The sequence below is a fragment of the Tympanuchus pallidicinctus genome, unplaced genomic scaffold, assembly GCF_026119805.1.
Source record: "Tympanuchus pallidicinctus isolate F22 unplaced genomic scaffold, pur_lepc_1.0 scaffold32, whole genome shotgun sequence".
In the NCBI taxonomy this organism is placed as follows: domain Eukaryota; kingdom Metazoa; phylum Chordata; class Aves; order Galliformes; family Phasianidae; genus Tympanuchus; species Tympanuchus pallidicinctus.
The window spans coordinates 3,053,991-3,069,035 of record NW_026294750.1 but is presented as its reverse complement, the minus strand read 5'-3'; the positions used below and the strand labels follow the sequence as shown (position 1 = coordinate 3,069,035).

At 52.0% G+C, this 15,045-nt stretch overlaps 1 protein-coding gene across 1 annotated transcript; it reads right to left on the bottom strand.

The window, feature by feature from the left end:
- Positions 1-103: 103 nt before the first annotated feature.
- On the bottom strand, positions 104-2,440 carry AVPR1B (arginine vasopressin receptor 1B). The gene is made up of 2 exons (XM_052698340.1): positions 1,114-2,440; positions 104-413 (listed from the first exon to the last, which is right to left on the bottom strand). The coding sequence occupies exons 1-2, from the start codon at positions 2,090-2,092 to the stop codon at positions 115-117; spliced, it is 1,278 nt and encodes a 425-aa protein (XP_052554300.1). The 5' UTR covers positions 2,093-2,440; the 3' UTR covers positions 104-114.
- Between the last annotated feature and the right edge of the window lie 12,605 nt (positions 2,441-15,045).

Below are 15,045 nucleotides of genomic sequence, written 5' to 3'. Positions count from 1 at the left end.
AAGGCTGGTGATACATTCTGGGTGAAGCACACAGCTCCTGGTGAAACGCAATGCTACCGGGAGGGGAGACAGTCCTGCCTGCCATTGTCCACGATGCCACAGCAGCACCGCAGCCTACAGTGTGCCTGAATCGGTCACTGCTTCCTCCTCGAGGGGGCTGAGGTTGGTGCCACTGCCCCTTTGCAGGGGGATGCCAGCACTGAGGCCGTGGCTGAGGATGGTGGTCCTCCTGCTGCACAGGCTGCCGGCCGAGCCCTGCCTGCGTGGTGCGGATTTGGGGCAGCCCCATAGGGCCAGGCAGCGTGCTGCATCCTGCAGCGGGCGCCCGCTGAAGAACATGTAGATGCAGGGGTTGCAGCAGCTGCTGAGGCTGGCCAGCAGCATGGTGATGGTGAAGGCTGCGTCGGCGGAGTCTGGGGAGGCAAAAGGGGGGGGTGTAAACCTCCACTGGAGTGGGCTCAGGGTGAAGGGGGCTCAGCGTGCAGAGCTCAGGGCTTCTGAGGGGTTCTGTGTGGCTTCAGTGCTGAAAATTCCCTCTTGTTCTACTCCCATCCCATTGCTGGGGTGGCAGCTGGCAGCTTTCAGACCTGCTGCTTCCCTCAGTCTGCTGCCAGAGCACCTCCCAGAGGGCTGGCAGGCTGGGTAATGCCTCAAGCAGGCCAGGAGAGATACTGAAATTAAAAACATATGAAATGAAATCCCAAATCAGCTTCTCCAAGCTCTGCAGCTGGCTCAGCAAAAGCCCAGTGGGCACTCAGTGCTCTGTGTGAAAGAGCAGCGATCCTTCCAGAGGGAGAAGGGGGGAAGCTGCACAGATAAAACTCTTCCTGCAGCCACATGGGAGCACAGCAGCTCCTGGAACAAACTCCCAAATGAGGGGAGAGACACATGGCAAAAGGTTTGCATAGCAACTTGATGCCTCCCTACAGCTGCTGGTCAGAAGTCATTGGTTTTCATGGGTTTGATGGAGAAAAGCAACGATTTGGCTCTGCTATGGGGGAGTTAAGCAGTGCTTTGCCAAAACAAACAAACAAAAAAACTTCCAAGAAAAGAAGTGAGCTCCTGCTTGTTAAAAACACAAAGGGCTCCTCCCTCATCCCCACCACTACTCACCATCATCAGGAGCATCCTCGTCCCACACCGACCACATCTGCATGCTGAAGAAGGGAGCCCAGCAGGCAACGTAGGCCACCACGATGACAAATGTCATCTTCACCGTGCGGATCTTGGCGCGGGAGATGGTGCGCACGCTGCTGACACGCGAGGGCTGCCCGGAGTGGCACCTTGTGCCCTTCTGACTGCAGTACAGAGCGCTGGGGGAGGCTGCAAGGAACCCTCCTGCCACAGGGACGCAGCTCTGCGTTTTGCCTTTGAGGTTCTTGCAGATCTCACGGCAGATGAGGCCGTAGCAGGCGGTGAGGATGCCGACGGGCAGGAGGAAGATGCACAGCGTGGTCCAGGTGATGTAGGCACGGGCGCCCCATGGGTACCCGAAGTCAGCCCAACAATCCAGCACCCCTGAGCCTGGCTTCACCTCCCGTAGGGAGAAGATGAAGAGTTGGGGGGTGCTGAGCACGCAGCTGAGCAGCCACGCAGCCCCAACCATGGCGCAGGGCTGGCTGCTGGGCTGGCGCAGGGCGCGCAGCGGGTGGCACACGGCCACGTAGCGATCCAGGGTCATGGCCATCAGCATGTAGGTGGAGGCGAACATGCTGAGCACCTGCAGGTACTTCACCAACCTACAGAGCAGATCCGGCCCTACAAAGCGATACGTCACCTCCCACAGCATCTGAGGAAGCACCTGGAAGAACGCGACGCCCAGGTCGCTGAGTGCCAGGTGCAGCACAAATTGGTGCATGCGGCTCAGTTTCCTCCCAGGGCGGCACACGGCCAGCAGCACGGCCAGGTTGCCCACGGTGGCCACCAGCAGGATGGCTGCCAGCACCCCCACCTCTGCCCTGGCCAGTTGTTCATCCCGGCCCTGCAGCAGGGTCCGGTTGGTGGTCCCCAATGAGGATTGAAAGCTCTGCAGCTCTGTGTTGTGCGTGGTCTGACTGCTGTGAGAGCTGTTCCAGTCCCAGCCTGGCTCCATCCCACTCCTCTGTGTGTCCCCCAGCACTGTGGCCGGTTGCCACCTCTGTCCCTGTGCACCCACTCGGCGTGGGTTTCCTGGAGGGGTGCAGCAATCCCCACTCAGCCTTTGATCTGGGCTGCACTGAGCACCCCTAAATCCTTAAATCTCCCTGCACGGCTCATCTTGCAATCCACCTCTACCCCTCAATCGAAAGAGAGTTCCTCTTCTTTGCTTCCTTTTAGTGCAGCGACGGCAACAGAGGCTGCATCCCTTTGGCCTTTTCCCTCCAGGAGCAGGCAGGACACCAAGAAACCAAGCACACAGAATCCCTGCAGTGAGAACTGCGGGCAGGGATTTATAGTGGGATCCCTCCCCCCCCCCGCTGCGTCCAGCTGCTGTATTGCTGCAATCAGAGCTGTGATCCCAGACTCTGAGGATCTGTGCTGCCCCCCCCCCCCGCAGCCCCTCTTTATTAAACTCCACCAACACATATTACGTACACACACGTGCCGTTCCATGTTTGTTTTGCAACATTGAAGCTTCGGTTTTCCCCCTCCCGGCTGTTGATTTACGCCAAGAAGAAACAGAGATATGCATCTGTTTGTGGAGTTGTTACTTTTTGGGGAAATGCAGCAGCAAACAAAAGGAGTGCATTGGGAGAGGCTTCTTCCCAGCAGCTCCCTGCCCCACATTGATCGGCGTGTGCACGGCTCTGCCCCACTGGGTGTGATATCACCGTTCAGGTGCCCATAAAAGGCAATTATTTGCAGAGTAAAGATTTGCAGATCACCTCTAATAACCGTAAATGAGCACAGTTTGTGCCTAATTAAAAGACATTCATCCTCATAAGAGACCCTACGGGTACAAACTACCTATCATAGGAAAGAGCCTCTGTGAGTTGGTGACAGGAGGTGTTTTGGGGAATGATGCAATTTGCTGCGGCTGTGATCAGACAGCTGCTTTGCTGGGAGATTAATAGAGGGCAATGCAAAAAAAAAACCCAACCAGCCCACAAATCAATACAAAGCAAAGCTGAAGGCAGAGGCGGAAGGGCTGATCCTGCACAGATGAAGCAGCACTTCAGCATTTTGAGGCCACACTCAACTCTCACTGCCACCAGTTTGATTTGGAGCAGTTCCCTCCGCACTGGGGCTGCTGCTCCAGATTTGGGTGTTGAGCAGCAAGGAGAATCCTCCTGCAAAGGTGCTTATGGGAAAGCAGAGCTCATCCACAGAAGGCAAACGATCCTCAGAAGATAGATGTGCACTTTCTATAGGGAAAGATTATCATGGAAAGGAAATTCCTCAAGCAGAAGGATTGAAAAATAAACTCATTCGCTCCCATTGGTTTCCTGCACTTTTCTGAACACGTTCCTGCTGTTTCCAGGTTGTATTTCAGCCAAACCAGAGCTGCTCCTTCTGCAACGGCAGTGCAATGCAGCCCCTTGTTTGCACAGCAGCCCTGAGAACAACAGCTGGAAGGCCAAGCTGAGCAGGGATGCACAATGCATGGCATCCACCTGCAGTGCATGTCCTCCTGCTTGGCCTGAGGTCCTGGCCATGCTGCAGCCGTGAGTTCAGAATGGCCACAGCCCAGGAATTGCTCACACAGAGCTGTGCAGGAGCCCTGGGGCTGAGTGTTGAGCAGCACACAGCTGTGCCCTCAACCAACACCCCCAGCTGCAGCCACCTGGAGCCATTTCCCAACCATCAGCCCCTAGGAGCAGACCTTGGTGTGGGCTGGTGGTAGAACTGTGCTTTGCTGGTGCTGCTCCTGTGAGCGTGGTTTGCTTCCCAGCAAAGGAAGGAAGCGCAGGGGGCCTTGGGGAGCCCCAGTGCTCTGCATGCTGCTGGGTGCTGCTGCAGCACTCTGCGTTTCCTCGTTCCTCCTGGGTGTGACGCTGAGATACCGGACCGTGAAACTCAATTTGTAAGTCCTTAATGTTGCATTTGTCAAGGTAGAACCGTGTCACAGAGTCAATTTTTGGCAGCTGGTAGCATCAATATGACACGGAGCAGAGCACGTGAAATGTACTCTGTGTTCCTGCACCCTGCGGCACAGAGAGGGAAGTTTAACAGCAATTCAACCTCTTGGCTCTGTAGCTGGTTCTTTCGTTTTGTGGGTAGCTAATTAATAGGGAAAAAAAAACGAACGAATGAAGGTTGTTGGCTTGGGTTTAAGCACTGCCTTGGCTCTCAAGACAAATATTTTCCTTGCGGTAAGTGATGGGGTTTAATCTCGTGTTGCTGACAGCACAAAGCGTGCTCAGGCTGTCTTTTGTCTTTAGACTAAAATGCCTTTTGTAGTTCAGGTCAGGAGGGGTAGATCTGCTCGTGTCACACTGGGTGAATGCTGTGGGGTGGGTGGTGTTGCAGTAGGTTGGGATCATTGTGGGGAGGCTGCTTGGGGCAGGAAGGAGAGCTGGTCCTCCAAAGCCAGATAGCCTCCAAAATTAGGCCCCATGTATTCCTTCCCCTGCTGAGGGTTCCCAGTCCTTACAGCCTTGTGTGCTCTTACAACCCCAGCTTGGCTGTGCCATTGATTGCAGTCTGTGCTCTTCTCGGGCCTGGGGAGCTGCAAACCAAAAACGTGACATCATTGCTTCTGGTTGCTCGCAGTGTTTGTGAAGAGCTTTCAGAGGAGTGCCCACGTGGCTCCTCTTATCAGGGCACCGAATGTCTCTGTGCTGTAGTCATCAGTGATTGCACCCATGGAGGGCAGGGCTGGGATCGGGCGCAGCCCGGTGCTCCCGTGGGCAGACCCAGCTCAGCACCTTCCTGCCATCGCCCTGCAGACCTCTGTGCACTTGGGCAATGTCAGCTGTGGCACAATCCTGCAGGCAGGAGCTGCTGTGATTGGAAAGCAATTACAAACCAGATGTGCCCATCGGCCGCCCCTTTTTCCAATCCCTCGTTTCCTCTTTCAGAGTTGTTTTGCGTTTTTTGCCCTTTAATTAAAACCCGTGATGCCGCTTCATGTTGGAGAGCAGCCATAAATATGCTGAACTGGTCGCGATGGAAAGCTGTGCTCTGGGGTCAGGGCAGGGCTGGGTTTGGTGCCCAACTGCAGAGCAGCAATAGGAAAGTACAGAAAGATGGGAGGGCCAAAGCACATCGCATGGGGCTGGAATCCTTTCCTTGAACGTATTTGTTTTCTACTGAACTTCTAAAGTGTGAGGGGTGACCCTGAAGTTGTGGATGGCACCAAGGGGTTTCCAATCAGTGAAATGAACGCAGCCCTGGGGCTATGGCAGCTGATAACTCCATTGTTGTTTGCTCTTCCTGCTCGTTCTGCTGCACCTTTTAATTGGACACACACGTGTGGAAGCAGTTAACTTCAGTTCAGACAAGGGCCTGAGGGCAAATAGAAGCTGTGCACCTTTGTGAGGGCAAATAGCTTGTTTGCCAGCCTGCCTTCTCCTGCTGCTCCCCGTGTGCTCACAGGGCGGCTCAGAGCAATGGGAGCTGCAAAGTGTTTCAGTTTCCTTCATCTCCTTCTGCTGTTATCACCATTAGCATTTAAAAACCAGACCCAGAGGGTGAACGGCCTTAAATAGATAATAAAAAACCCACGAGGTTACACTTCTTGGCTGGAAGCCGATGGTTTGGGATGAGTTTCTCTCTTCCATTTATTTGCGTTGTTTTCCCCCTCCTGATGCCACTGTAGGACATCTCCATGCTGAAGTCCCACTGTAACCAGGTGGGACAGGTCCCAAATTTTGCTCTATACAGTGGGAATCTGATCTGTGCGTGTGATTTTCATACTCTGCACCCTGTAGGGATGGGAGGTGTTTCTTTCCATGAGAAACCCTGCAAGCAAACCTGCATCCATGGGACAGGCAGCTGCAGCACCTGCAGTGAATCCAGGACTGCAGTGGGCACTGGAAGGGAGCTCTGATGCAGACTAAGGAGAGCAGAGGCTTTAGGATGTGTTTAATTCAGTGTAAGATGACCGAGACTCTCTCCATGACCCCAGATTCCCTCTCTGCTCTTTTCCCTTCTCTCCCCATGTAAGCACTGCAGTCATTGGGAGCCCGTTGCCTCCCAGGTGAGAAGCATCAATCAGGGTGATGAAAGCAGAGGAGCAGCTGCTTTGGGATGTGTATTAGGAGATGATGGATAACAGGAAGGATGGCTGCAGTGATCCGTGCTCTCCCCACTAAAGCAAAGTTCAAGGCTTCGTGATTAAAGGCTGTTCTTGCCTGCTTGATAATCAGGCTCAGGTTATACCCAGATACAGGGGAAATTTGTTTGGGGCAATGTACTGCTTCCATGAGGCCACTTCTTGTTTGAGTGGCTGGTGTTGAGGTCAGTTGTTTTCTTCAGTTAAAATAGGTGATGCTGGGTATTCCTCACCTGCCTCACTATCTCTGCCTTTGGCATTATTACTGAATGCTGTTGGGTGGCCAACTATGGGCCTCCAAGAGGTTGCAAGCAAGGACTTGGCTGCTAGAACTCCTGTGGGTTGTGCTGTTCAGCATCTGAGCAGCGTGCTTTGCTCTCCTGCTGTCGTTTTGTGCATGTGACATGGAGAAGAAGACAAAATCAGTGTCCTGTCCAGAGCAGTGGTTTAGCTCAGCAGATCTGAAGTGCCAGTGGGATTTTTACCTTCTGCCTGCACGATGTGTGCATGTCTTATTTTTTTTTCTTTCCCCCCTCCCATCTAAGTGTGTGAAAATCTCCTAGGAAACGAAGCCCTAATGATCTGCCTTCTCCCCATGCTATGCTTCCTGCAAATGGAGCAGAAAGCTGCTCTCTAAATATGCTGCCTGCTTCTCCTAATGGAATGGCTGTGGGCAGAGGACGGAGCAGTGCTGATGGAGTTATGGCATTGGGGTGATGGCTTTGTTTGCTGGCTTCCTGCTGGAGGCCTCAGTTTTTGGGATGCACAGTTTCTTGCAGCACTCTGAGCATTTCTATTCCTGCAGGATCTGGCAGGAGGCATGAAGAAAAAGCACAGCAGATGCTGAGAGATTATCACCCAGGGGAGCAGCCTTTCTGGTGGTGAATGGGGAGAATCAGCTTCACCCTTTGGCAATGGGTGGGTTTGGGGTTATCACCCCTTGCTGTGGGCTCATCCCACCAGGCTGTTTTCTCAACGCTGCTTTCCCCACACCACGACTTGTTTGGGTGCAGGCAGCAGCTGGCAAGGGCTGGCGCAGCACGATGAGCCTTTCCCTTTGTCCTTTGGTTGGGACGAAGCCAAGCTGACCCCGCTCCCCTTCTCTTGGGTCCTCCAGCAGATTGGAGCCCTGGGCAGGCAGTTAATGCTGCTTAATCCCCTTCCGACGTGGGATGTGTGTGAGGGGAAGGTGACAAAGCACACGGCTGCACACAGTGTACTGACTGATGCTCAGGTCATTGTGGGTCGCTACCCAGAGTTCAACCTCTGATTCCTTTTTGGATCCTGTGAAGAATGGACAGAAATTGATATTTTTCAGCCTACAACGTTAGAAAATTGTCTGTCTGTTCCTGAAGAGCTTCTTGCAGCCCGGAGGAAACAGCATTTATAGGATGGTTTGTTGTGTTGGTGGTAGAAAAGCAGCTCCCTGGGTGATGGCTGCACAGTGAAATTGGGCACAGGGCAGCATGGGTTGGGGGTGAGCTGCTCCCTCCTTGGAAACTGATTGATAGAATCATAGAATGGCTTGGGTTGGACCTCAAGGATCACGTATGAAGTGCCTGACGTGGTGCCTCTCAGTGCCTGATAAAGACAAACCAAGGTGAAAGCCATGCTGGGAGCATAACTCCTGCTTTTCAGGCAGAGCACAGACTGAAGGGATGACTTCAGCTGAAGCTCTGTGGCAGCCTGGTTTGTGCATCCCTAAGAACCCCATTTAACATCACAGACGATTACTTTGTCGCTGGCTCTTCCCTGCACCCACGGTGCTAATTGCCAAAGCATCTCCTAAAAGCTGTTTTCATATGCATTTGCTCAACAGATTTTTGAAAGGCCATGAGGATGTACTTAAGGCTGCTGCAGATGAGAAATGTTGCCCCATGTTTCACAATAATGACATTTTGGGAGCTGCCAAACGCAGAGTTTTATCACTTCTCATACAAATGATCTGTGGACCCGTGTTGTTGGCTGTAATGGATTGCCACTTCATCATGCAAGCAAAGCACAGCCTGCACTCAGAGCCTGCTGGTGGGGAAACCACAGCCTGAAATCAATGCATTTTTTCAGGGGGCTCTGTGTTATCTTGCTGTCTCACTGAGCTGCTGTCGTCTGGAAAATGAACCACATTATCATGCAGGTCAGGCTGCGAGGGGTGATTTTTTTCCTTAAGGCTTCTGTATGAGTATGGCAATACGGATATTGTAGCAGAGACAGATTTCCATCTGTTCTGCCCCATCTCCAGTGCTGAGAGCGGGGAGTTGAGTGATGTGCTGGGGTGGGAGGGATGGATGTTTGTTTCTCATGCATTGGTGGTTTGAGGTTATACAGGACAGAACCAAGGTGCGCTCTGGCTGTGGACCTGGGCCTCTCAAAACTCTCCATTTGCTCACATCTCATTGATAGCCTTGAGATCATTATGGTTGGAAAAGACCTCTAACATCACCCAGCCCAACAACCCACCTGCCACAGAACCACGTCCATAAGAGAAGAGCAAAGGAAGAAATCCAAGCATCCTCAGCCTTGCCGTGGAGCAGAGATGCAGTGCTGTGGGAGTTTGAGGTTGAACCATGCAGGTCTGCAACCCACAGCACTGCTGGTTCCCTGCGTGTCATTCGTAACCATTGGGTGCTTTGGGTTCCACACCAAGGCTTAGCAATGTGCCTCACCTGTCACATGGAGGTGACAGCAAGCACAGCCTCGGTGAGGGGGAGGATTTACAGCTAAGTGCTGGATGCAGGCGAGATGCGAAAATCACTGCTCACCCCTTTGTGCTGAGCTGAGGTTGGAACCCTCACAGCCTGCGGTCTCTCGGGCAGCTTGATTTGATGGTGAGGCTGGAAAATAATTAAATGAATTTCTACCTCCCTGAAAAACTAATTGGGAAAGGATTACTGGGAGGAAATTGGAGATGCTGAGGAAAGGTGCCTGTCCCTGATGTGACCCATTCCTGCTGCCTGGGCGGGCGCTCGGCCAGATGCTGCTTTCTCTCTTGGGTGATTTGTGCAGAACAGCTCAGGGCTGACTCTGCTGCGCTCAGGATGGATGCTGTGCTGCCATCAGCACTGTTGAATCTGCCCTGCTTGAAAAACCCCATTTGGGATGCAGGGGAACGAAGCATTGCTTGGGAAGTTACAAAGGTCCCCAGAGCCCTGGGCAGCCCCATTCAGCTAATATCCCGACTTCTGACAGCCAATATCCACTGTCCTGCCCCACAACTAATTAATTTTATACATGAGTGGATATAACACCATCGTTTAGCTCCGTCTGCTAGAGGAGGCTTTGAAGTACAAACTGATTATGCAGGGAGCAAGCTGGGAGCTGGTTAATAGGCTCCAACAAAGTGTGTGCTGCTGGGAGGCCACGTTAGATGAAACATAGAATTTTATTGTTGTTTTGTCTCAGACCTCAGCTTGAAGACGAGGAGATTTTGTCACCAGAGAGAGAAACCCAGTGACAGCACTGGGTTTAAAGGTATTCACGTGCAGGGTCTGGCTCTGCTGCTCTGAGAGCTTCGTTCGTTCTTCACCTCATTTGTTGGGCTCTGCTTTGCTTCAGGCAGACTGTGTTAATGGAGGAGATCAAATTGAAGCAGCTGAACAACCCTGCTGGTTGGGTATCATTTCTTGGATGTTCCCCAGTCCTCTGCTCCCTCTGCTAAAGGCCTTCTCTCTGGGTGGGCTCTGCATAGCCACGTTCTTTCATTTTGATCATCTTGAACAATAGGCAAGGAGGTTATTTAATTGATCACCTTCTCCTCATTCCCAGAGGTTTGCCAATGGGAAGCCAAGATCCAGCCAACGCATTCCCCAGGGATGATCCAGGTTTAGGCAGTAATGACAGATCGATTAGGAAACCTTTCCTATGTGGCCATTAAACGGCTCTGTGCAGGACAGCACCCTGCAGCCTTCCTTTTCCTTCTGGTCCTTGCTACAGGCCGTTCGTTTCTTGCCATTCTGCTTATCAGATCGGTCTCAAAGAGAGAACTCTGAATAGCGGACTGAGGGGCTGGAGCATCACCGAGGGCACAGCTGTCCTTTCCGGTGAGGCACTGTCCTCTAGTGGAAAAGGGGCTGCCCGGAGATGTTGGGCAAGTTTTGGAAGAGGCGCATCGCTGAGAGCACGCACGGCTCCGAGCGTTCTGCATTGCAGCGAGCCGGCAGTGCTTGGAATCTACCTTGGCCGCCAGGAAGGTGAGAGAAAAAAACCTCTTCAGCTTTGCTAACGCTGAGCAGCTTCACCCCTTCCGTGCCGAAACCGCGGGGCGTTTCCTGCCGCGCTGCGCTTCCGCGCTCCGCTAGGTGGCGCCATAGTGCCGGCTCCGGCGCGGCTCCGGGCGGCGCCCGGCGGAGGGGCGGCCGCTACCCGGGGTGAGGGAGACGAAAAGGGGGAGGAGGAGGGGTGCAGCTTTCTGGAGGTGCTGTCAGCTTCAAGGAAGTCATGCTGCAGGTCGGGGGTCCGGCAGCGATGCGCTGCTGGGGGAGGCGTTGTGCGTTTGCGGTGCGATGGAGCCCCGCGAGTGACAGCGCGCTGGGAGAGGAAGGGATGTGAAATGAGACTGAAGCGGGCTGATCGCTTCGCTTCCCGGAGGGGAAAAGCCTTTCCAGCTCTGGTGCTGCCCCGGAGGTATCTCTGGTTTCCACCACAAGTGACAGAGGAATTACCCCTCGGTCTGCTGCTCTCTTGCTGACGTGGCTGAGTTTGGATGTCAGATGCTGGAAATCGTTTTTGCAGTCTCTGAAAGTGCTGGGCTGGAGGAGGGGGACTGAGCTGCAGATTTCTCCCTTGAAAGCATTACAGCTCGGTGGGGACAAGTTCAGGGCCTGTTGGTATTGCGCTTCACACTGCTGTGCCATTCGTTCCCATCTCCTGGCTTTGGTGTGAGGACTGTAGTTGCCAAAATGTGGCTCTGGTAGCCAAGGAGGCAGTGCCAAGTCTGATGCTGGCAGTTACCAGCATGTGGCCAGACCACGTCTAAGATCTTATTTCAGAAGCTGTACATTGCTCGAGTCGCTTCGTGATACTCGAGGAAAGGGAGGCTGCTTCTTCCTCTCCTGGGGCTGCATGCAAGGCTGGATCAGGGCAGATGCTGGCACTGTGCTCGCTCAGCTCCCTGACGTTCAGCTGCTCCCAGACTCTGCGGGTCAGTCAATGCATGACATGCCCAGCAAAGTATGTCTGTGCCACCAAAGATCAGCAGTTCTGGATGAGGGAGGCTCGCCGCAGAGCTGCTGCCGTTACTTTTGCACTTGTTAATTCCTGGCCAAGTCCTTTAGGAATGAGACTGAGGTCTTTGCCCCAAAACGCCTGCCATGACATTCTTTTGGTTCCACATAAGCAGTTAAGAATTCTGGAGCTGGTTGGGAAATGTTCGCCGTTATTTGAAGGCTGATCTGGTTGTGACTGTTTTGTTTTTGCACATGTGAAATGTCTGCATCTTTCTCGTGTGTCTGACAGCAGAGTTACAGCAAAGAATGCTGATGCTCCAACCTCACTCGAGCTGCTTTTATTCCTACCTCGCTTCTATCTGTACAGTTCTTTTCCTGTTCAGAATAAGGCGATTATGTCTTGCATGCTTCAAGATGTGACACATATGAGGAGGGATATTTCTGGGGCTGACTGGTCATGGTACAGACGCTGCCCTGATGTCTGCATTAACCACACCTGCCCAATGGCAGATTGATTTCTGTCTTTTCACCTCCCTTTGAAGCTCCTGATACGGCCTTGGGCTCCTGGAGGGCATGGCAATGAGGAATAAGAAAGTAAGGAACGTTTCTTTTGAGCTTAATAGCAGCATTTCTTACCCCTGCTGCATGCCTCGGGAGTGACTCCAGGCTTAGCCCCACGTCTTGCAAAACCCATTTGGCATTCTTAGGAGAGCTGATGTTTTTGGCGAGTTGGAGCTTCTGATAAATGTTGTTGGCACATCTGATTTATTGTCTGCCTCTGTTCCCAAGGAGACCACATATGTAGCAGTCTGAGATAAGCAGCTTATAACCCAAAGGTGGCTGCCTTAAAATATCAGCGTCCCTTCCTCTGTTTCTATTGATAGTGAGCTCTTGTTTTTTCCCTGCTATCTTTATTTCACTCTGTTATCAGAGAATTAAATGCTCAGCTCTGTGCGGAGGAACCTCTCTGTCTTTAGATTTGGCTGAAGTTCCACATGGATTTTCTGTTATCGCTCTGAACGTGGATCCATTGAATATAATGGATGGGCATTGAGTATAGTGGGCTGGTGGTGGTTTGTGCCAACATCCAGAGCTGGCAGCCTCTGCTCACCATGGAACGAGCACAGGGGGCATTTGTGAGTCCACCTGCAAGAATAAAAGCTGCTGCCTCCTGAGCTGGCCAAGGCAAATGGTCACATCTGGGCTGGAGGGACAGGGGTTCTGTATCCATCCGTGGATCCCATGTGCTTCCTTGCTCTGCTGTGTTGGATGGAGGGATGCTTCCCCTCGCCTGTACTGAGCAGAGCTGTGACCCAGGATCCAAGCAGAGAACGGCCATCTTACGGCATCCTCTGTGAGTTCCCAGCTCTGCTCCCTCCTTGCGGCTGAGTCAGCAAACGGAAGATGAGTTTCCTGATTTTCATTTCTCATTGCTCTGATTGCCTCATCACCAGCGACTCTGAAAAAGCAACCAAATAAAATCTAAAACCTCAGGGAATGGGGAACGTAAAGCTTTAGAAACACATCACTGGGTCTGAGCTACAGCCTGTGTTGGTGTTGAGCTTCTGCTCTTCCCAGCGCCCGTCTCCCAGCCATGAGGTTGGTTGCTGCCTCTTTGTCCCCAGGCTGTTTGCAATCCGAGTTTGGTTTCAAGGAGCAGATGAGGACAGTGTGAGAATTTGTGAGGGAGAGGTGAAGGAAATGACAAAGAGGGAAAGAATTCATTTCTAGCAGAGAGATTTTCAGGCCGTAATTAACGTGGATTCTCCATGCATGTATGTGCACGCACACAGCCAAGCAGAGCTGTCTTTGATCTCCCCAAGGCTTGGGAGAGCAGAGGCTGTGAAATCAAACTTATTAGGGCCAGAGCATGGGGATAACTGCAGTGCTTTCCTTGGGGTGCTGGAAAACAGCAGGTTTGGGTTCACCCAGCTCTTCTTGTAGCCTACAGAGCACAGGAAGAGATGCAGTGGAGCTAAATACAGCAGTGAGAGGGGAAGCGATGCTGCATCTGTCAGGTCTGGCAAAGTGCACTGCAATTAATTAACCCCCAAATCAGCTGTGGCCAGGTTTGCACCCCCCCCCCTCAACCCCCCTGGCAGGAGCTGGAAGGGCTGAAGTGATGCAGGATGAGTGGTGGGTTGTTATCAACGTGCCTGATGCTTTCATTGAGCCCTGTGATTTTTGTGGTTGGCTTACAGCAAATGCTGCTCCATGAGCATCACCACTGGGATGGCACAAAGGGGGGAAGCCACTCCAATTCTGGTGTCAGCACTGGTGTGTTCACAGCAAAGCCACGTGGGCATCTAATTCAGGATAGGAATAGAGGATTAAAGGCTTCTTACAGCGGTCAGAACCGGATGCTTCAAGTAATGGTTGATTTTTTGATTAGGCAGAAAATGTCTGGAATTAAAAAATGGGCACGTTTTGCTCAGTATGTAATTCCTGACACCTTGTGGATGTTGCCTTCTGGTTCCAGGTGAGGGGAAAACGTGGATGGCTGTGAATTTTCACTTCTGAGCTATAAAATCATGTGGATTTTTTGGTAGAATTCACTTCCAGTCTGTGTTCCAACCAAAATCTACAAGAGCAGAGTGACGTTATGGAAAGTCGTGTGCTGAACCTTTGCACAAGAGAGGATTGCTTCATTTTTTTCCCCAAATATTTTTGGCATTTATTAATATCTGAGCCGATGCTCTGGGCGCTCTGTTAGCTTTCACAACAGTCCCTCAGATGTGACCCTGTGCCATTCCATCTGCCTTTAAGCAAACTGTTCTCGTGTTTTGTGAGATTGGGTTGACTTCCTTCACCACGCTGTTGGGAACCTATTGCAGTTTTGGTATTCTGGTGCCCTAAAACCTATTTCTTTCTCTGTATCCACTTGCACAGTGATGAGCCACAGAGAGTGAGTGAATCGGCCAGAGGAATGGCTCTGAAATGGATTTTCTCTTTAGTTTGGCCTTTTGTATGAAATCAGCTGTGCCCAAAGGACACAAGACCTATTTTTCCCTTTTTGGTTTGATGTCACGCCTGTATTTCTGGCATTGCCTCCTCATCTAGCAGAAATATCTGCTCGCACCAATCTCTGCATGCTTTGATGTGCAGGTGGGAGTGCATGAGAGTGCTGTGGTGCAAAGTTCCCTCGTGTGCCATTACCTGGATGCATCAAACTGTCAGCATTCCGATGACACCAGGACCGAAGCACTGGGGATTGTGTTTGCCTGACATCTGACCAGCTTTGTTCCTTGTCGTTGTTTTTTCCCCACTCAACGCTGTCCAAAATGTGAGCCTTGCTTTCTAATGAGAAATCAATAGGGTGCAGGCTCACTTTGTTAAGCCTGTGTCACACGTGCACGATGACGAGGCTCTGCAGACAGCAAAGCAGCTGAAGCGTCCCTCTGGCTGCTAAATGCCTGGAAAATGCTGGTGGTTTTTGAAAGCATAGCATAGTTGATATTTCCCAATGAGAGGGAATTTTGGGTGGTGCATCAGCAGCTTGGAGGTGATTTCACAGGAGATGCTGGAGGCATCCTGGTTTTCTCTTTTGTCATTGCATGGTGCATAACTTGGAGAGCACGTCTCTTAGTTCTGTGTATTCTGAAGCTGTGCAGGTTTGGAAGAACCTGTTTTCCATGCAGGCTTTTGATGCCTGTTTGGCTAAAGGGAAGGTTTGCTTTGTGTGATAGA

Excerpts from the sequence above, each read along its gene's own strand:
- AVPR1B (XM_052698340.1), bottom strand. The coding sequence starts at position 2,092 with ATGGAGCCAGGCTGGGACTGGAACAGCTCTCACAGCAGTCAGACCACG. Across the intron at positions 414-1,113 it reads CGAGGATGCTCCTGATGATG|ACTCCGCCGACGCAGCCTTC; the intron begins GTGAGTAGTGGT and ends TTGCCTCCCCAG.